The sequence below is a fragment of the Chinchilla lanigera genome, unplaced genomic scaffold (genome assembly GCF_000276665.1).
Source record: "Chinchilla lanigera isolate Chin_1 unplaced genomic scaffold, ChiLan1.0 scaffold00006, whole genome shotgun sequence".
In the NCBI taxonomy this organism is placed as follows: Eukaryota; Metazoa; Chordata; class Mammalia; order Rodentia; family Chinchillidae; genus Chinchilla; species Chinchilla lanigera.
In genome coordinates this window covers 18,919,078-18,941,424 of record NW_004955407.1, presented here as the reverse complement: position 1 = coordinate 18,941,424, position 22,347 = coordinate 18,919,078, and the positions used below count along the sequence as shown (strand labels likewise).

The following is a 22,347-nucleotide window of genomic DNA, read 5'->3' as shown; positions in this document are numbered from 1 at the left end:
GGCGCTGCGGAGACTGTGGGACAAAGTAGAACTAAGTTGAGGAGCAGCCGCGGTGACGACGTCCCGGTGACGTCACCGTGCGGGGTTTAAAATGGGAGCTCGGGCTCCGAGAGTGGGCGGGCGGGTGGTGGCAGCTTCGGACGCCGCGGGCCTGGAGCCGCGCTCGCCTCTGGGGCTTCTCTGCCTGGAAGCGCTCGCCCTCAGCTTCGCGTGCTCCTGGAGTGCGCGTGGGGGTGGGCTCGTTTTTCTGCTATTCCGGTCAGATTCCTTCAGATAGAAAAATAAAGTCCTTATGACTCATCTTGTGTTACAAGCAAAAGCAACCACTAAGTGGTTTTTTCCTTCCTTGCTTCATTTTTATTTGTTGATAGGGAACTGGGCAGACAAAAGCAAATCCCCGAACATTGGTAGGTAGCACATAGTTGGCAAATGGAATGAATGAGAATGATTTAGTTAAGGATTCCGTAGAGTGTTTCCTTGTTTTGTTCGGTGGCGTGGAGAGCCTAGGATGGTTCCATCAGCAGCTTTCTCTCCAAACTGCATATTAAATTCCAGTGGGTTTTCTTTCCCAGCAGAACATGGTAGAGCGCAAGTGTAGCTTTATAAAGTGGTAATGGCGTACCTTCTTCAGGCTCAGGTCGTACAGCATTTGTAGTGGACTAGAGTGCGTGCCCGCCTCTCTATTTTGTGTGCTGATCCATATCCAGCTCCTGGTAGCCAGCAGTGAAAGGTGATTTTGGCATTCTGGGGTTCCAGAAGGAAGGTTTGGGTGTCTTCCCGACCAGAATCAGGGAGGGTATGGTTGCCAGCACACTTCTCAAATAGCTATATAAAATTTATTTCACAGTGAAGTAAGTCCCTTGTTTGAATTTGCAGAAGAATCACATTATGAAGAGAGACTTAAAGAGCAGTTTGGGAAAAGAAAGCTAACAGAATGATCTTTATTTTTTGAAAGGAGACACACACACTGTTGCTTAGTTGGTTTTTAGATTGAACGTAGTAGAAACTGCATGTCTTAAATAATTGGCTTCCAGAAAGGCGATGTTGCTTAGTTAATGCAGCATCTGAACAACTCCAGGTTACTTAAAGCTGCCAAATGAATGAGCTCATCGAGTAAAGACAGAAGACTATATATCGAAACAGTCACAGGACAAGGTTTTTGCCTTTATCGATTAATCAGTGATAAGTCAGGTCTGTCATTTTTAAAAAACTTCTTTGAGACAATGCTAAAGTGCAGCTAACTTTCTGGGGTCATTTTAGTCTTTCTGTGGGTGACCCGAAATTTCTATTCTCTGTTTTGATAGAGCCATTATTTTTGTCCTGTATTTTAGAGAAGTGTGTCTTTATTCCTAAAAGAGTACTGGTAGAAACTCAGTAAAAATTTTTATTGTAATGTATAATTCATATACCATGTAACTCACCAATTAAAGAGTTCAGTGGTCTTAATATATTCAAAGTTGTACAGCCATTACATACTTTTAGAATAATTTTATTACTATACTTTCTAGCATTACCTGTAATAACCCTGTACTTTCTAGCATTACTCAAAAATAACCCTGTACTTTCTAGCATTACTCCTTCCTTTCCCATCTCTTACTTCAGTCAACAGGAACAATTTGCTAAGTTATCTCTACTGAACTTATTCCCAAAGATAAGTGATAAAATTCTATAGTAAGGTCTTTATGGCATAAACATAATTTAGTGTTCCTAACTCTAGATATGAGCCAGTGAAACATGAGATAAAGTAGGAGGAGGAAGGGAAGCTCTGAGGAGAGACACTTTGCAGAACTTTTATCTTTCAGTTTTTATACTTTTTTTTTTAAAAAAAAACTTGTTTTGTCTTTGCAGGAAAAAATGAAGAACGAAATTGCTGCTGTTGTCTTCTTTTTTACAAGACTAGTTCGAAAACATGATAAATTGAAAAAAGAGGCAGTTGAGAGGTTTGCTGAAAAATTGACTCAAATACTCCAAGAAAAATACAAAAACCACTGGTATCCAGAAAAACCATCAAAAGGACAGGCCTACAGGTAAAAGATTAAATTGCACAGTTGGATTGGACCATGTGAAGAGGCAAATCAAGTCCTGAAAGGTGTTCAGGAATAGGGGACAAAGGATATCCAACTGATGCATGTAAAGACTTTATCTGCAACATACACAATTTTGGGAGGGGTGGTCTTTACTCATTCTAAAGTATAAAAATTTGTTGGAGGAGTCGCACCATCTAGACTTGGGACACAATGCTATGGGCTCATAGGAGTTAGTCTTTTGTAGTTATAGCCTGGCTCCTGAGTACCTTTCTCTGTATCATAGAGGTACTGGGGGGTTTTCACAATTTTGGAGGACTTGTGACTCAAATGGATATGATAACAGTTGAGGGAAATGAGTTGTCTTATATCCAAAAGTAAATGACATGCTACCAGTGTTTTAAAGAACAAGTTTTATGGAGAAGGGAAACTAAGATTATTAGAAACCTAATATGTTCTTGATACTAAAAGGAAAAAACTTTATTTATATTATGCATAATTCTTTGTGGTAGAAACTAGGATGACTGTATTATAGATAAAGATAATTCAACATCGGTAGATCCTCTGGCATTAAATATGCCACCTGGCCTGTGTGGATATGGATAATATCCACACCTGGTAAATACTGGTTCTGGAATTAGAATTCCAAGTCTCACTGACTGCTATTCTCACGATCTTTTTACACACCACAGCCTTGGCACTGAAAATGAAGAAAATTCTCACTTGTGGCTGTCTTTATAGTCTGGGTTGTAAGTTGCATTTACAGCTTGAGGTAAAGAAGAGCAGGTTCTTACAAAACATGTCCTGGCATGCTCACTCCCTAGTATTTATATAACTGCTGAAGAATCTGAGCTGAGAATCTCCTTTTAAACCTAGCTTGTCAAACCTTTACCCATTTTTGGATGAGTAAAAAATAACAAAAGTAGAATAGTTGTGACTATAGTGACAACTATAGAAATTTTTTGTCTGTTGTTGTCCTCAGAGTTTCCTCCACAAATCAGCACTTTTGTGCTTTGGTGTGAAAAGAACTTCCTGCTCTCACGGAGCTCTTGCAAGTGTAGGACTGTTAAGGAGGGAGGCAAAAGTATGATTTATTTTTCATTTGCTAAAAGCCAAGTGAGTTGGTGTTCTATTGACAAGAAAAGAACCAAGATATTTAGTGTATTTCCTCCTTCATTTTTATTCAGAGTTCCTCTAGTAATTTGGAATGTGTGAATTAAAGTAGAAATGTGGCTATTAACAAAGACTTGCGAGGTTTTTTAATCTTCTCACTTGATTCTGTTCATTTTTTCTTGCACAAGTTAGAGCTTTTGAGGCTTCATTTCTGAAGATGTGAGTTAGAGTTATTGAGGCTTTTTACACTGATCTGACATTGGATGATGCCTTTTGGAAGTGCCCAGCCACTGTATTATTACTGAAAGAAAGAGGCACTGTCAAGTAAATGCTTAAAGGTCAGACTGTATAGTTTCATTTCCATTAATTCTAAAAACTTGAGAAATTAGTGAAACAGGATTAAATTGGCATGTGATCAGAAGTGTCACTGAGTCATTTTAAAGATGCCCTTGAAGTAGGAAACTAAGTCTTCGTGGTAGATTGAAGACTCTTTTATAAAAATGAGAATACAGAATAAACTAGAGTTATTAATAAAGTGTCTTCAGTTCATAGAATAGGTTGAAGCACTTTTTCTTCCAACATATTTATAAATTAAGATTGTTTCTTATTATACATATTAATAGTACACATAGGTAAGATGTTTATGAAAGGGAGTTTGGCAGTATTAAAATCTATAAAAACATTCATGGCTTTTAAATACTAAGTCTTCTAAAGTCTTTTGGAAGCATAATCAAGTGCAGATAAATACATATGAATATGAATGTTTCTTATACTTTATAATTGCAAAAAACTAGAATAAAGACAATGATAAATACTTGTATGCAACTTTTAAAATCTTATTTTTGAAAAGTAGTAATAAGTAAGTCAGCACAGCATGTAGGGTGAAAGAATAACATACAAATATATAAGGTATCTAAATTTGTTGAAGCAAAGTCTGTGTTTAGCTATCTACATTTACAGTTTTTAAGCTTAGAGCCACATTGCCCTTATAATAGATAAGATATATCTCCTTATTCTTAACTGCTTTTGACACTGGAACACAAGGGGCTTTTGAATTACCTAATACAGTATTAGAATCTGTAGCATAGTTCTAAGGTTCAAGCAGCATCTTACATACTAAAAACAAACTCTTTCACTCTGAATTTGTTACATGGTTAATGATACTGACATTGGCACAAACAGACAGAATAGGATATTGTTCTGTTTTTTTTTTTTTTTATTTTGTTTTGTGATGCTAGGAATAGTGCTTCACATATGTCAGGCAAACCCTCCACTCCTGTGCCACAGCCTCAGCCTTAAGTTTTGTTAAGGAAGGTGAACTTTGGAGACTGGAGGCATGGGTTTGATCCCTAGATTTTATCACTACTCGGTTGTGATCTTGCACAACTTGCTCCAACTCTGTACCTTGTTTTTTCCTTGTAGTGGTAAGAACAGTACTTAGCACATAGAGTAGTTGTATTAAAAGAGTTAATACACAACAAGCATTTAAGAAACTGCCTATTACATAGCGAACATTCAATTACTATAATTATATTTTAGAAACAATTAGCTGTTACGAGAACTTTTTTTATTCTTTCAATGAAATCTGATACCAACTAATAAAATGTTTTTAAAAACTAAATAGCACATTATTCTTGACAGCACTGTATTTTATAGCATAATTACTAGTTGTCAGTTAATTTGTGTTGCCTTATTTTATAGCTTCAGATTTGAAGAACAGATTTAATCTAAGTACATCCAATAAATAAGTACTAACAGACTAGGTTCTCTTGATTAGTTCTTGGTTGTAGGCAGTGTTTTCCACTGTAGCTACCTTTTTCCTGCTTAAGTGGAATTCTTGTTAGTATGTTTTTGCATGCACTGTAGTAGCCATCTTTGAACATTCTGTTGGTAAATGTGATATTTGTTAGACTAAAAAGCGTGTGTAACAGGATCTATTGGTTTGGTTTAGGCATTTTTCTCATTTGTTTTGGCAACTTTTTGTTTAAAGATCCTTCTTTAACAGTTCTATGAAATAATCCCATAATATTTAAGGATTATATCTTAATTATAAGTACAGTACATGATACAAATAGTTCTATGCCCTTGACTGTATTTTTCATATTATAGATGAGGCAAAGGGTAGCCTGTTACCTTACATACTATCTTTATATATTATCTGGGATGTTAAATTAATGACAGATTAAAAAGTCATAAGACTTTCCAAATATCATCTGGAAATCCTGGGTCTTTGTTATAGATTCTGCTGTTCAGGAACTTAGCTTACAAAAATTGTACCATTAGAATTACAAATAATTTTATGAAAATTTCCTACTTCCTGCTCACTTAATGTACATATGCAGTCAAGTCTGGGCAAACAAAAGTGGAATGATTTCTAGTGATTACTCTGGGCTCACATATGTGCCTTTTCAGCGGACGAAACAGTCTTGATTCTGCTGTCCTCTAGCCAGTAGTTCACATTCATTATCTAAGATAAATAGTCTCCTGGGTTCTTTAGGCTATTTCATTTTTTAAATTACTCACTTTGGCAACTGGTAGATAGATCTGTGATTAAGATGCAGTTAAAGCCATTAATGTAACTTCACTTTGTTATAGATGCATTCGTGTCAATAAGTTTCAGAGAGTTGATCCTGATGTCTTAAAAGCCTGTGAGAACAGCTGCATCTTGTACAGTGACCTGGGCTTACCCAAGGAGCTCACTCTGTGGGTGGACCCATGTGAGGTGTGCTGTCGGTGAGTTCTCACATTTGGTAGTAAACTGATTTTGCAAAATTTTCTCATATAAGGCCTATCTCTGTATATATATGGCAGTGGTTTTGGCTTGCAGATATGAATTTTATGAAGTACTTGTTACTTTCCTGCTTTACAGCTAAAGGAACTCAGAATCAGATTGGATAAGGATTTCCTGGAGGTTTACCAAAAATTTTATCATAGTCCAAAAAGTAAAATGATACTTAGACTTCTCTAAGTCAATTACTGTCTTTCATTGGTGGTATAATTTCTCTCAAGTTTGGAAAGAAACTACTTCCAAATAGCACTACATAGTAACTTTTGATTGGTCTTTGTCTTTATTATACCTCTCTCTAAGGCTGGGGATATAGCTCAGGGGCACAAGCACCAGCCTGGCAAGCGCAAGGTCCTGAGTTTGATTCCCAGTACCAAAAAAAAAAAAAGTTAGTCTGTTATACCTCTGTCTCTCCTGTTTGGTTTTCACATGACTGATACTTTCACTTTTTTTTTCATAATGGGAAATTACTTCTTTTATCTCACAGTTATAAAAGATGAGTGGTAGGTTTAAACTCTGTTCCTTCAAAAAACATTGTGGACAAGGTATTCTTAGTTGTGGGGTTTTCAAACATTTTGCTTTTAGAGAGAGGCAATGGAGAAGAATAGGTAAGCAAGTTGCAGTGGAGTCTGGTTTATGCTATAATAGAAATACTTACAAAGTTCAGTGGTAGATGATACAGAAGAGTTATTGGCTCTGCTGGAGAAAAGGAAAGTACTGAGTAGGTTATACTTGAATTGGGAGCGGAGAGATGAGTTGAGTTTGACTAGGTGACAAAGTGCGAATGAAGTTCCTAGAGGAGGAAGAAACAAGATGAACTAGAGGCATGGAACCCCCTCAAGAATTTTCTTATAGTTGTATGTGTAGATTGTTTTTGAAGTGCAGTTCTCTGTTGAGAGCTGCACTTCAGTTCTCCTCTATAGGAGAGCTCCTTTTAATGTTTCATAGCTTTTGACCTTATCCTCAGAAGGTGGAAGTGAAGATATGTAGTCCCAAAAATACACAGCTAGTCTTCCACCAAATTTTAGTGACAATACTCATGGCAATTATCACCTATTTTGTCAACATTCGGTATAAACTTACTGTTTGGTGAAACCAGGTGTGTAGGAGATAGTATTTTATAGAGAGAAAGGTTGTCCAATACTTTTTTCTTGGTAAAAGAGGAAAACTAAGCCATCTCTCTTTGATCTAAGAAAGTCAAACATTTTTATCTCACCTGAAACTAATGTTGGACTTGTGAGACTCTGACCACTGAAATCCCTGCAAAAAGACATCTGCTAACAAGAAATAACTATCACAAAGTTACTGTTAACGTTTTTGTTTGACCTGTACTTGGAACCTGATTGACTCTCTTTTAACATAATTTTTAAAGTTAATTGTGTAATTTCTCAGCCCATAAAAAAATCAGAAGCAACATTTTAAACAAGGTGGGTCATAGTGATCATAAAACTACAAAAATGTCATAAAGTCTGATGGAGAGGCAAGAAAGCAAAAGCTAAAAAGTAGATACATTGTCACATCTTCATATAGTTAATACAATAAATCTAAATCAGGGAAAAGTTTTTATAGCTGAGAATATTTTTAAAATCTGATAATTGACAAACATTTTGGACATACTTTAAAAGCTTAAAATAAATCTTGGCATCTGAAGATAAAAGCTGTAGTTATTTAGACATTCTAATTAAGTAGATACTTTGCTTGATGGTGCCATATTATGAAAAACACTACTATGCTTTCATCTTGTTAATTTCAGGAAAATGTTTGGCTTTAATAGCCTTCTAATAATTTTATTGATAATTAAAATTTTGCAAAACTTGTCTGCAATTTCTTTTTCTCACTTCTAACAGAAATCACCTTTAGAATGTAGGGTGATCATTCAGTACTAAGAGAACCCTGAAAAGAAAGATGGATTAGCAGTTGAGTAAAGATGATTAAAGTGAGTTAAGAGACACTGAAATACTGAGAAAGGATTTTGAACAAAACTAGAAAAATAAATGTTCTGGAAATTAAAACAATGCTGATATAGCAGTTATATGGTTGAACAAATATCTCAAAGTCTTTAATAACTCACTGGTATACTAGAAACTAAGATTTTAAAAGAAATTGAGTAGCACTCAGAACATTCTTTATAGTTTTTCAACATTCTTTATAGTTTTATAAACTATAGTTTATAGTATCCTCTGTCAGGATAAATGCTACGTGAGTACAAAGACTGCCATATAGTTAGAAAGGTTATCATTTAATGAAATATTTTAGGATCCAGAATAAATAGCGGATCTTTCCTATGATAAGAAAGTCCATGAATAGTTGGAAGTATTCATATTCAACGTATTTCCTAACTTTTAAAGTAATCTGTACAATATTTTTTGATAGAGACTATTAGATAACTTGATTTGCTTTAGTACTAACTACATTAGCATTGATGTTTTATCAGTGCATTACTTGGGGGGAAGATGTTTAAAAGTTGTCCTTTACTAATGCTAAGGAAATCGCTGCATATTTTGGTGTTACAGTAGTAGGATCAGCAGCTTAGCTTACCATTAAAGAAGCCCTCATACCACAGTACTACAAAAGGAGTAGTGCAGAAGCTAATTGTCAAAGAAATCTGATAAGCCAGGTATGGTGGCTGAGGTAGGAAGATCCCAAGTTCAGTCCCAGCCTAGGCAACTTAACAATACCCTGGCTCAAAAAATTAAAAAAAAGTTGGGGGTGTAGCTCAGTGCAAAGGCCCTAGGTTCAGTCCCCAGTACTGCAGACCAGGAGGAAGGGAGGGAATGAGGAAAGGAAGCAAGATAAGGCTGATCTTTCAGTCATTGGATATCTAACCTTGGTTTAGATTTCTATTTCTGCAAAGGCAGGGACTTTTCCAGACTTCTAGCCTTTTTGTTTTGCTTGCATTTTGACTCCTTAATGGCAGACCTGAAGATATAATTTCTGTTACTTAAACTATATGCTAAGTAAACTTGAAATGATATATATGATATGAATTTTGTACCCAACTGCGCTGACATTTTATACTAATAATTGCTGGTTAGTTGAGCATGGAGGATCATTGCAAATTCCAGGCCAGCTTGGGCTACATAGTGAGTTCAGGTCAGGACCAACTGAACTGCATAACAAGACCTTGTTGAAAAAAAAAAAAAAATGGATAGTTGAAGATCATCAGATGTTTAGTCATCTCCACCTCCTCATCCAGCATATAAGAAACCAAAGCCTTTCTCCTCTCCTCCCAGAGCTAGTTAGTGGCAGAGCCAGAACAAGAAATTAGTCCAGTGCTCCTTCCACCAGACCATAGCAATACCAATACCATTTGTGAAATAAACTGGAAAGGGATAGAAGAAAGGAGCTGTACACCATATTTGAGTAGCATTTATGACTCCACTCAGCCTGTGGAAGTGGAAGACAGCACAGTGATTTAAATAGTGTTTACTTGTGAGAATATTGGATTTCCACATAAACTTTCAGAGATTATAGTAGTTAGGCATTTTACCTTATAAGATGTTATAAGGATTCAAAAATAATTTGAAACAAGAGTTAGTTATCTTTGAATGACAGCAGTTAATCTTGGTTTTCTGCTGAATCAAAAGGTTGACATTTCTACTCAGTTACTTTAATATTTTTCAAGCTTAGGGTCACTTTGTGTTTTAACTATTTCCTTTGTCCTAAAACATTAGCAATTATTTCAGTGTTTACATTGTGCAAGCTACTTGAGTAGATTTGTGGGTTTTTCCTTTGCCTTTTGAATTAAGTCCTATTTTGCTGTTCTCATTACAGAATTTATTTTCCTTTTTGTTTTTTAGTAACCAACACTTAGGGTTACCAGTTACAATTTTCATATACCAAGCCTTCAGTGTTTTTGAAGGATAAAAAGGCTTACTTACTTTACTTTTTTAAAAAATAGTTTAGGTTAGAGGCAAGCGATATAATTGAAGCCAACTCTTTTCTCAACAGGTCTTTTTCTCCAGCATCAGTAACTGCTTGAATTCTCATTTTTATCAGTGTGAATACAGTAAACACAGGCTTGTTTTTAATTTAATCATGATAAATGTAAATCTCATAAGAAATATCCAGTTGATTTCACTGGTAACATACAAAAGTACAGCCAGTGTATTTGTTATGTTTTAAATGATTTTTGTTAGGAATCAGCTGAAAAGGGAAAATTGAGCAAGAAAATATGATCACTTTTATTTGTACTTAAATAGACCAGAAGTAGAAAATTATGGCCTGTTTGCTGGCATGGAGCTGGAATAGGATATTAAATGTATAGGGGCCAGTTCTGGGATGTTTCCTTTATTACTTTGGTTGGCATGTCCAGACGTATTTAATTGTATTTATGACTACAGTACTTGCTTTGTTGGTGAGACTTGAAAATTTGTAAATATTTTATGTGCACTTAGGTATGGAGAGAAAAACAATGCATTCATTGTTGCCAGCTTTGAAAATGAAGATGAGAACAAGGATGATATCTCCAAAAAAGTTACCAGAGCCCTTGATAAGGTCACCTCTGATTATCATTCAGGATCCTCTTCTTCAGATGAAGAAACAAATAAGGAAGTAGAAGTAAAACCCAGTTCACTGACTGCAACCCCAAGTCCTGTGTACCAGGTAACCAGCAGATTTTACTTGTTAAGCAAGATAAGGTTCATAGTAAATCAGATTGCTAATAATTCATTATAAATAAATTGGCCCTTAATTTTTAGGTTTTCTTTTTAAATCCAATGGCATTTATTTTCTTTCCATCAAGAAAGACCACTAGAATAATAGGCATGGACATCAGGTGTCTTTACATGTTTTTTTAAAAGTATTTCTTGGTATTTGTGGTGGATTGATTGTGGCCAACCTGAGTGGGAGCACCCAGCTGAATTAAGTCAGTGTGGTTCTGGGCATGGAAAATCTACCTGAGGATTGTTGTCAGGACAGTTACAAAAGGATTACAGGAGGAGATCTTCCTTGCTAATCCTCGTTGCTGCTGGTTTTCCTTGGAAAGGCCTTATTCCAGAATCCTGGAGTCCTCTGCTGCAGTTCACCTATGAGGGCCTGCCAGAGACGAGCAGAGGCTGCTGAGCTTTGGCTGCTATTCTCTTTGGTAAAGCTCTTGGCTTCTGTTTTGAGCATCATATCCTGGCTGTAGTGCAGATCCCTCAGCCTTCTGACACTTACTCTTCAGCCTTTTGGTGCAGACATGGTCTTACATGGGACACTGCCTTGGGATCTAAGCCCTTGATTGTACCCTTTGGGTCTCCAGTGCACAGACAGGCATTTTGCACTCTCACACATTAAATCTGCCCTCCTCTACAACTATATTCTAGTAAAGCATTGACTAATACAGCATTATACTCAACAAAACATTTCACAGCAGAGAAATTCTCTCATTCTAAACCCTTATACTAGAAAACTAGTGTATATGTGTCCCATTTTAATCTTTTCTTTCTGTCTACTTTATATCTTCAATCTGATATTGCCAAGAGCTTTAAAGGAGGTTATCAAATAAGGGCAAAAAGTCCCTAGTTTGGGTTCTTGTTTTGTAGTGTTTCTGAAAGGTATACCTGGAGTCAACTCTCCACAAATACAGAAGTGAAAAATACGTGAACTCTTCCATTAAGGAACAGATTGATTCAGAATCTTTGAAAAAAGAGAATCAAGTCAGAGCAATGACACTAACATAAATACTATATTTGAGACAGTGTGAGAATGATTTGAAGATAAATGAGTGTGTCAGTGGGATAATACAAGTCCAGAATAAATCCACTTAATATATATTCTAGTTGGTCCCCTGTCACCACATGCACAATGCCAGAGCAATTCACTGGGGACAGTACTTAAGAACTGGTGCTGAAACAACTGAATAATCTGTATAGAAGGGAGAAAAATAGACCTACTATTTGAAAGGATCATTGACCTAAAACATAAAACGTAAATCTTTAGTGCCTTTAGAAGAAAATATAAGGAAATATGTATTATATCTTGGTATAGGCAAAGATTTCTAGGGGTCACAGAGAGCACTAAAAAGGAAATAGACCTCATAAATTTAACTACAATTCAGAATCTTTTTTTAAAATCTCTGTGGTCATCAGAAGCCACTGAGAAGACAAATAAGCAAACCATAAACTGGGACAAAATACAATATACATCTGTAAAGAATTTGTCTCCCGAGTATACTTTAAAAATCAGTCCTACAAATTGATAGCAAAGACAAATTATCTAATTTAAAATAACTGGCAAAAGTTGTGAGAAAAATCTATACAGAAGAAGTTGCATAAATAACCTGATAGCCACAAAAAGGTGTTCAGCCTCATTTGTTGTCAGGCAAATGCAAATTAAAACCACAGTGAAACAGTACTTGTTCCAAATTAAAAACCCTGACACCAAATGTTGGCAAAGATGTGAAGCAGCTAGACTTCATAAATCACTAACGGGAATGTAAATGGTACGGCCACTTTCAAAAATGTACTTTTTAAAGGTAAGTATGTATCTGATCTTTAACAGCCAACAATTCTAACCCTAAGTATTTATCAAGAAAAATGAAAATGCCGGGCATGGTAGTGCACACATGTAATCCCAGCACTCAGGAGGCTGAGGCAGGAGGATCCTTGCCAGTTTGAGGCCACCCTGGGCTGCAAAGTGGGCTCAAGGCCAGCCTGAACTGCATAGTGAAACCCTGTCTCAAAAAAAAAAAAAGGAAAACGAAAATACATGTCTGTAAAGCCAAGTAAAACAAGTAAGGCACAGAATAGTATTTTTTAAAATGTGTGTACATGTGCTCAGAGATATGCACAAAAAATTGACTAGTGTCAGTTGCCCAGGAAGGGCTGTTGGGCATTTTAATTTGAATAGGGACTCACTTTTTACCCTTTTCTACATTTTATATTTTCTAGCGTATGAATATAGTGTTGTACAGAATATAAATTAAAAAATTTCATTTGTAAGGACAGATTAGACAACTTATAGCATGAGCATTCTGAGTAGAGGTCCCAAACTGCTTATAATAATGTGAGCTTGGTGAGCCTACCATAAAATCTATTTTATGTTTAGAAAAATTTTTTGAGTACAGAAAAAAATAGTGTGAAATCATGTGGTTGCAAATAAAGGAATAATGTAAGACTGCTTTTCCCAAATGCTGAACTGGCTACAACTGAATCATCTGCAGAAGCTTCTCTGTTCCAGAGATTTTTGTTATTGTTCAGTAGACCCAAGACAGAGGCATAAATGCTAACATATTTTACAGGACCATAAGTGACTCCTTGCTTGGCATTGAAAACACTGTAAAACTGTATGTTCTTATAAGCTCCCATGCATTCCATTTTGTGACCTTTTCTGGGTGAAACTATCTTAAGTGTTTGAGTTTATTAAGTTCTTCACTCAGAAAGCATTGATCACCTATTATTAATAAGTTTTTAAAATATTTAGATTTAACCATAGGAATGTCTCTTAGACATACTTTTAGAAGACTGTGAGTGATTTTGTCTTTCATGAGTAATCTAAAAGGTTACCTACTGAGTGTTTACTGCTCAGTGTTTACTGAGCATAGGACTAGTACTGGGAATTGAACTCAGAACCTCATGCTTGCTAGGCAGGTGCTGACTAATTTTTCATTTGAATTAATGTTTTCTCTTCTACAGATTTCAGAACTGATATTCCCACCTCTTCCAATGTGGCATCCTATGCCTAGGAAAAAGCCAGGAATGTACCGTGGAAATGGTCATCAGAGTCACTACCCTCCTCCAGTTCCGTTTGGTTATCCCAATCAGGGAAGGAAGAATAAACCATATCGCTCAATTCCAGTGACATGGGTACCTCCTCCTGGAGTGCATTGTGACCGGAATCACTGGATTAATCCTCACATGTTAGCACCTCACTAGCTCCTTTTGATTCTCTTGTTGTCATATTGGAAAAAAGGGTAGAATATACCTTATTACACATTAAAAGTTCATATTCATAGTAGTGAAGTTAGATGAACCAAACCATCAAACTTATTTTTATAGAGAAGTTATGAGAATAATCTTTCTTAAAAAATATATATATATGCACTTTAGATATATTGATATAGTTTAAGAAACTTTATTAGTCAAGTGCCTGAGTTTTTAATATTGGACTTGAGTATTTATATATTGTGCATCAACTCTGTTGGATACAAAAACACTGTAGGAGTGGATGATCTGTTCTAGCACCGTTGAGCATTTACTTTATGGAGAGTGTGTAAGTTATTTATAATACAAGAAAATCTATTTTATGTTGTTTAGAAAAACTGTGTGAAATCATGTAGTTGCAAATAAAAAGTAGTTTGAGGCATGATGATTGTGTGTTTTTGTTCAGGACATAAAAATAGAGAAAAAGCAAAGGGATATTTTATCTCATACGTAAATATTTCCAAAGTTTCATTTTTAAAAAAAACTTTATTAACCATACCTTCTCCAAAGGCTACATACCAAAATATACATATAAAAAGTCCAAGATTTGTTAGTGGTAGCTAATTGAAAATATAAATATGTCTTTTAACTACCGAAGTCAGCATACATGATTTTTCTAACCAAGAATTTCACCCACCATAATTTGACACACATGTGACTTATATGTCTTACACCACTACATAAAGCAGAAATGTTCTTTTAAAAAAAAAAAGCAGAAACATTCTTATTGCCACTTTAATCTTGTGCCATGTGCTTTTTTCAAATCGCTTTAGTCGTTACTAGAGGTATAAATTAAAGTCAAATTGTACAGTACTTCAGATTCTTCAGCAGTCCTTCACACTTACACCACTGTAATCCCATCAGACTTTTAAGTGTATTTGAACTACAAAAAGAACAAAAATAAAAGAAATGTAAGAGTTTAGCTGTTTTTTCCAAGATAAGTTTTTAAATACCTAAGATGAGTAGTACTTTCCCCATCATTCTCATCTTTACATTTTTTGTCTTGAATTGTTCAATTTTTCAAGAACACCAGAACTTGCTAATACCTCATTGAATAGCCTTGACTCTTCCAAAAAATGATGAAGGTATAGCTCAGTGGTGTGGAAGGATGAAGCCAGCTTTTACAGTAGAATTTACAGTGTTTGCAGTTTCATCAGGAAATTAATATGGGGTTCATTTTTAAACCATAGAGACTTCTAGTTATGTTATCACACTACTGTCAAGCCATGTTTTTCTAAACCATAGTAGCTACATTTTTTCCCTTAAACCTTTTCTTTAGTGTTAACTGGCATCACAAGCGAGTTTTAACATTAAAAAAGTTTAACCATCAGTCCTTGCACTGTTCTCTTGTGGGTCCTGGAGTTCTATGGTGATAATAACTTATGGGCAAATTGGTGTAAAGTTGAAAAGTTTCAAGCATTTGTATCACAGCAGCATTCTTCTGTTACTCTGCTTGTGTTGCAGATACTCTGTAAGCCTTTGGGAAAATCAAAAGCATAAAAGCCATTGCCAAGGGATGTGTTACTTTTGACATATACCTAGTAACCACAGCATTATTCCAAAGTAGAACAAAATCTCTTCTTCATTAGTGCTGATAATTAAATGATAGGACCTCTGGGGGTAAATGACTGATTTGAATTTGACTACCTGAAGACTGCTCTACTGACTCCATCCTTCCCCTTACTCTAAACTTTTTTAAATAAAGTATTATGTAAAGCTTTTATCAATAGGGCCTTTCCAGCCTGAAATTCATCAGTCTTAGCAGTTAGGTCTTAAATTCTACTAAGCATAGGGTACAAAAATTTGCCAAAACCCTTAATAGGAACCAGGACTCAGTATTTCTCAGATAACTCCAGGACTTTACTAAATGAAGATAAAACATGGCTACATAATTCCAGCTTTGAAAACCTATCAGGCTCTTTGAAGCAGAGGTGCTTTATGACAGTGTACATAATGGCTGTGGTTTGGGTTCTTTTTGAGACAAGGTCCCACTGTGTAGTCCAGGCTTGCCCCAAACTAGCTGAGGCTGGCTTCAAACTGATTATTAGGACAGACGCTCAAGTGCTGGGATTATAGGTATGCACCACCACACCATCTGGAGGATAATTTAATTCTCCATTTGCTTTTATATTTATAGGTATGACTTCAAAGCCTTGTCTAGAGGTTATACTTGGACATGAATGTTTGAAAAAATTCTTTCATATGTTCTTACCAATACTAAAGTGCTCATTTCTGGTTTTTGAATATAATACTTATTTTAAACTAATAAGGCATTTATGTGGACTTCTTAGCTATCAGGTTTTTTTCATAATTTATTTGACAATTGAGAAGAGGGAAAAAACTTACCTACTATATACATTTTATCTTACAAAGCAGCTGCATTTCTATCCATTTGACAGGAAATTGTAAACAGTTTGTTTTTGTTGTATGTGCCAATAATTTATTTGTCATAATCACCCCATGAAGCAGATTACCGTTATTACCCCAGTTTAGATAAGGACTCTCAGATAAGTTTAAAATGCCCCAGATCACAGAAAGCTAAGCAATTAATGCCTTTATGTACAAATAAGCTAGGCTTTTAAAAGCCTGTAATCTCTGAGATTTTGTTAATTATAAAATCCCCCAAATCTTGAAACTTATATGAGAAGCTTCAGTATCAGAGTAGTATTTGAAAAGAGCTGTGTAAAGATTAAACACATGAAAAAACAGGACAGCAAAGTATATTAACCAGAATTGTTAGGAACTATTCAGATGTTTCCTAAAAAAAAGGATTAATAACTTGAAACTATGTTTACTGAACTGTAAGTCAAATGGCAAAAGACAATACAACCCAACGGAAAAGAATTGGGATAAGAAAGCAAACTACCAATTATCAGTCAAAAGGAAAGATCACAGAATTAGTACTAATGCACAAGGTTATCACAGTCTAACTCTTAGTTATTAAATATTGGGTGATTTTAACATGGTACACAATGTTAATATTCCTTGTTCCAAATTTTTCTGTATACCTCTGGAATTTGTATTCTGGTGGGTAAAACAGTTAATACAGCTGTAGGCAATCACAACATCTTTGTATTATATATGGCTCTGTTGCAGTACTGACTCATACAGGTTGCCACACTAGCATAAATTTATAAAATGTCTGTACTTTATTGCAGAAACCATTACCTGCTTTCCAATTTAATAGCAGTAGTCTATCTTCCTGGTTTCTTTGTTCTTCTTTCACACAATTTAAGGATAACAGAACCAAAATGTAAATGTATTTAGTCCTCACTAAGCACCAGGACTTTTAGCAGATGCATCACTGAAATTAAGTGTGGTTTGATGTTTATTCTACTAAAGCACACAACAAAAGGGTCAAGTTTGTTTCTACCTTCAAAACAGACTAACAGTAGGAAGGACTTTTATAAAAGTTAACATAATTATGGGAACAACTTTTTGCTTAAATTTTACACTAATTTAGGATTTAGAGAACCACAGTATGGCTACAAAACTACCATGTTACATGTATACATGCATACATAAAACTTATAAAGACTATGGGTGAAAAGCATTCATATCCATGTTCGATTTTAATGTGTCATTTCTGTAAATAATAAAATGTCAGTGTCATGGCCATTAAGTGCATCAACTTCACTAATAATGCAAGTTAAAAGATGTGTCTTGGTGATCATAAGATTAACAATGCCTTGTTTAAACATTACACGATGTATACATATATCAAAACATCAGAGGGCCCTACAAATTGTACAATCTTTGTGTAGCAGTGAAAGAAATGTAAAAGTTTAATAATGCTCATTATTAGGGTATGGGGGAAGTAAGTTACTCTTACTAGAGATTTAAAAATATACACCCTTTTTGAAGGGCAGTTTTACCTCTTTGAAATGTGTATCTTTTGAACAAGGAATTGTACTTCTACAAATTTATCTACAAAAGTACTCAAATAAGGCGGTCATTATGTAAAAGTGTTTATTGAAAAGTTTCTTTGGGTTAAAAACAACCACCACCAAGAGATAAAATCTGAACATGTACTCAAGGAAATACATGAAAAATATGAAGTTATAAAAACATCAATTTGTAATGACAGAGAACAAACTATTGAAAATGGGATGTTATTTTTGGAATGGTGTCTCTATTGTTTAAAAAAAAAAATGAATACCTAGTTGTTTGTAGTCACAGAAAGGGAAAGGGCAATAGGCGAGATACTTTCATTTTTTACACTGTATATTTTAATCTCTAGACTTTTATAGTGAGCATTACTTTGTAACTAAGGAGGTAAAAAAGTTCTTTAAAACCACTTACAAGAGAAAAAAGTAAAAAGCACTTAAAAAATTTAATGGATTTTATTTTTAGCAAATATAAATATTACACCTCACTGATAACAGCCTAACAAAGTATTTCCACAAATATGCAAAAGTTGTTCAAAAATGCTTTATTGCAGCATTATTTCAAGAAAGAAAGGTTACATTTCAATCATACTGTTTAAAAATAGAAAGCCAAGAAAAGGTTGATCTATGTCTAGTGATAAGAAAAGCTGGGTATGATATTTTAGGTTAGGGGTAGAAACAGGTATAAAAGGTAAAAATAATCATAGAACTTAAGTTTATTTAAAATCAAGTGATGATACTTGGAGTATTTTGGCAAGTATCAAATATTCAGTATATTTACATAAGGTATATGATGGCTGAAAATGAATATAAAAATGACAAACAGAATTCACCTAGATTATCACAAGATACAGTATTAATGCATACAGGTATATTAAGCATTTCACCTAACAAAAATGGGAACTAAAAACTGTGCTTTCTGTGTGATAAGGCTCTGTACATTCTAGTATGTCTTTACATTACAAATGAGAAAAGTCAGTACTCACGCACATTGCCCCAGGGTCTCATAGGGCTTTAAACCCAAGCACTTGGATTCCAGGACACATGCTTTTAGGAGCTAGACAGTTGCAAATATTGTTATTAAACTGTCAGTAGTGGTTACACTTAAACTGTTAACAACAGTGTATGAACATTATTTTTTTGTCATATAGGAAACAATAAAATAGACAAAATTTTTGTATTTTCCTGGTTTAGACCTGATGTCAGTGAAAAGAAATAAATCCAAAATACATACATATATTGGCCACAAGAGGGCATCAGACATTTTCGAACTACGAAGCTAAAGGTTGGATGAAAACAGTGCCCCTTCTATATGAGAAGTATTACTGTTTGTAGTCTAAAACACTGATTTTCCTGTCGCTTTACAGGTACACATTGTTATCGGTAATGAGAAAGTTTAAGTATACCACAGTTATATACAACAAACACTTATCAGAGTTATTTTTCTGTTTTTGAGATGGGGCCTTGCTATGTAGTTCAGCTTGGCTTTGAACTCATTATGCAGTCCAGGCTGGCCTCAAACTCACAGCGATCCCTCTTCCTCAGCCTCCCAAGTGCTGAGATTACAGGCATGTGTATTAGTTGAAGAGTATTCCTTTAAGGTCCAGAAGTAAATGGGCAGGTTAATCACATCACAGAACTGCCAACTCCTTGAATTTATACACAAAAATATACAGACAATACACTTTTTAGAGTCAAATTAAGTATTCAACATAAAAAAGCCAGTGTGATTGATTCATTGAACTCCACAAAAAATAGTTTCTACAGTTTATAAATTATCAAGCAATTTTTCTAAGGAAATGATAATAAAGTATACCAATCGAAAATGACAATGGGACTAGAAATGTAGCTCAGTGATAACAGTGTCTGCCTAGCACGCACAGAACCCTGGGCTCACTCTCCAATACCATCAACAAAAACCTTAAAATACAGGTCTTTTGTTGCACGTTGTCTGTTTTCTCTATAATTTTCACTCAACGTGTGTGAATCCTCATTTAAAGTTTGCTTTCTTTGCAGGAAAATGAAAGCCTAATATACTTTTGAAGCTATGGTAAGAGAACCAGATTCCCCCCCACACATACAGTGCCAGGGACCAAACCAAAACCCTACAAATGTTACACAAGTGCTCTACCACTGAGCTACTCTCAGGGTCTGGTGACAAGGACTCAGGGTTCTTAGCAAAGTACTAGCCCAGGAATCCTGGATCCTGTTCTATGTGGCCATAGGAAATCAAAATCTCTCTAGAACCTGTTTTATTCGTAACAGGCTATTACACTGTATAACATGGAACACTATGTACTAATATTTTTGTTACTGTGCCTTTCATAATGAATTCCACTTACCTATATCTGTGTTTAAAACCAACCTACCTCTAAAATGCCATCTTTCATCAAATAAGCACTTTCCCCACACTGATCCTTGCTTTTGCTTTAATATTTGGGGAGCAGGACTTTGAACTTTCAGATTTGCAGATCCTTAATTGTAAAATGTCCAGATACATTAGGAAGCACATGTTCTTTTCCCACAGACTATCTTCACATCACTATTACAGACCAAAATAAATGAGGTAAACCCAAGCTACATCTTTAATAAGAACCATCACATATGACCAGAGTAACACCAACCAGGTGCTGTAGTAAGAACTTTATCTGATGTATATTCATGAAGTATTCAGATCATTACTCATTTGCTCAGTGGCTAAGCTGGAATTTGTATCAGTAGCTCCAAACACTGGACTTAACCATGATACTGCTTCTTACAATCCTTCCATGTATCTTAAGTTATGGGACACCTAAGATTTTTCCATCCAAGTTGATTGCATACAAAAAGCAAGGAGTAAGCATTTCTTACTTATGCCAGTCTTGAAAGCACTGTCTTGGCTCTAATGGCTACTTTTCTAGCAGAGCAACACAAAAGTGGGTGGTTAGGGACGGTTCCACGTGAGATGCTGTGACTATGAGCAGCCCTACAGTTCTGCCCCAGGATCTATTACAAGATGTTGTAACACAGATAAGACTAGATCATAAAGAGATCTATTCAATAGCTTTTCTAAATTGTTCACAGTGAAACGATTCAAAAAGAATCTCGGATACTTGGGATAGTGCTGAAGTTCTAAATTTTTTATTAAAGTAAATAGGAAGGCAGAACTGTGCTTGTATTTCTTCCCTAACGTCTGAGCATTTAATCACTGAAATGGGCTCATTCACTAATGCCAGCATAAGCAGAGTGCATTTTAAACTGTGTCAGTGGCTACCCTGCATGAGATGATGCTGTGTTTCAAGTGTTCTTTGGTATTAAAGTGCACGATATACAAAAGGAATACCACACATTGCAGGAAAGTCCAAAAACTACCATCCCAAATTTATTTCTTAAAATTTGGTATATCTTTACTGTAACCATCATAGACATTTTAATTTTTTTTTAAATTTAACATTTAAAGTAGCTTATGGCCTGGGCTCAGGAGGTTGTTTCCGTGGAGCATGTTGGAGGACTCTGATTTTCTAACACTTTGCAAGTTGCATTTACTGGTATCTTCTCTATCACACTCTGTCCTCCCTCCCAGACTTGCAAGGTCATTCCAGTGTACTAGAAATGTTCTTGTTGTTGACAGTTCTGGGACTATGTGAGAGGATAAAATGTCTCACTTAGTAAGATTAAAAGAGCATAGTTTAAAAAAAAAAAAAAAAGCACAGTGCCAGCAACCAATATTCAACTTGAAATAATGGATGTGATGGCTGTCCTAGCACATTACCTAGCTACATCCTATTTTCAAGTGTAAGTTAACACATTTTCTTCATTAGTTTAGTTTGTACTGACTACATAAAACTTGGGGTAAAGATTCCAGCAACCTGAATAAACCAGGTAAGTTAATGAGAAACATATACGATGGGGATTCATGTGGCAGTGGCTTAATATGAACATAACCAGAGCTGCTGTGATCACCAACCAAAAATTACTGAGAATCTGTGCTGAACGTCTGGTGTAAAGATGTCTGCACCTTTGAGAAGCGTGGCATTTGCTTAGAGCAGACAGTCAATTCCTTGTAAAGGTGTAATATCAAGAAGGGAGAGGTCAGGTTAAACCAGAATGGTTTGGCGATGGCTTCTTTGGTGGTAGAATTTAGGAAGCATTAGGATTACATGGTTAGTAAAAGGCAAAACCATAAACAGCCAATCATATAAATGATAACCGGAGGGGGAAAAGTCCAGCTCGTGTCACACTGGGCTGATTAGTACAGTGGTATCTCAGGTCACTAACTTCTTTCCACTGTTCTGGTCACAAAGCGAGTAAGACCAGAATGAAGTGAAATTTCCCCCAAGGGTCAACATAACCTAACCACTGAATTTGATTCATTCTCATCCAATTCAGTTTGCAACCAGAATTGGGGAAAAACTTAAGTGTGTGAACTGAGGTACCATTATAGTGAAGAGGTTCTCCAAGTTAGCAAAATATGAGAAAATGGGCAAATGATAGCAACACAGTTCTCAAAAACACAAATGGTTTTTAAATAAGGAAAAAGATGTTTGGGTGAAAGTGGATGGAAAAAGGTCAAACTTTAAACCTCCTGAGATGAGGAAAGAAACATCAGGAAGCTGGAGAAGAGTGCTGGCGTAGACTGGCACCCTCATCCA

The 22,347-nt window shown here is 35.5% G+C and overlaps 2 protein-coding genes across 2 annotated transcripts in view; one reads left to right on the top strand and one right to left on the bottom strand.

Annotated features, from left to right (window-relative positions):
- Nucleotides 1–1,848: 1,848 nt before the first annotated feature.
- On the top strand, nucleotides 1,849–14,214 carry Btg3 (BTG family, member 3; the record flags this gene model as incomplete). Its single annotated transcript, XM_013503870.1, is given in 4 exon segments — nucleotides 1,849–2,027; nucleotides 5,733–5,870; nucleotides 10,320–10,527; nucleotides 13,542–14,214. Coding segments are annotated over 4 exon segments (759 nt in total). The 3' UTR covers nucleotides 13,782–14,214.
- An 81-nt stretch (nucleotides 14,215–14,295) lies between these two features.
- The window catches only part of Cxadr (coxsackie virus and adenovirus receptor), a gene marked incomplete at its 5' end in the record, with an annotated part of 32,277 nt that continues 24,225 nt past the window's right edge, over nucleotides 14,296–22,347 (bottom strand). The window contains 1 exon segment of the mRNA XM_013503863.1: nucleotides 14,296–14,712. Coding sequence (XP_013359317.1) covers nucleotides 14,698–14,712 — 15 coding nt within the window.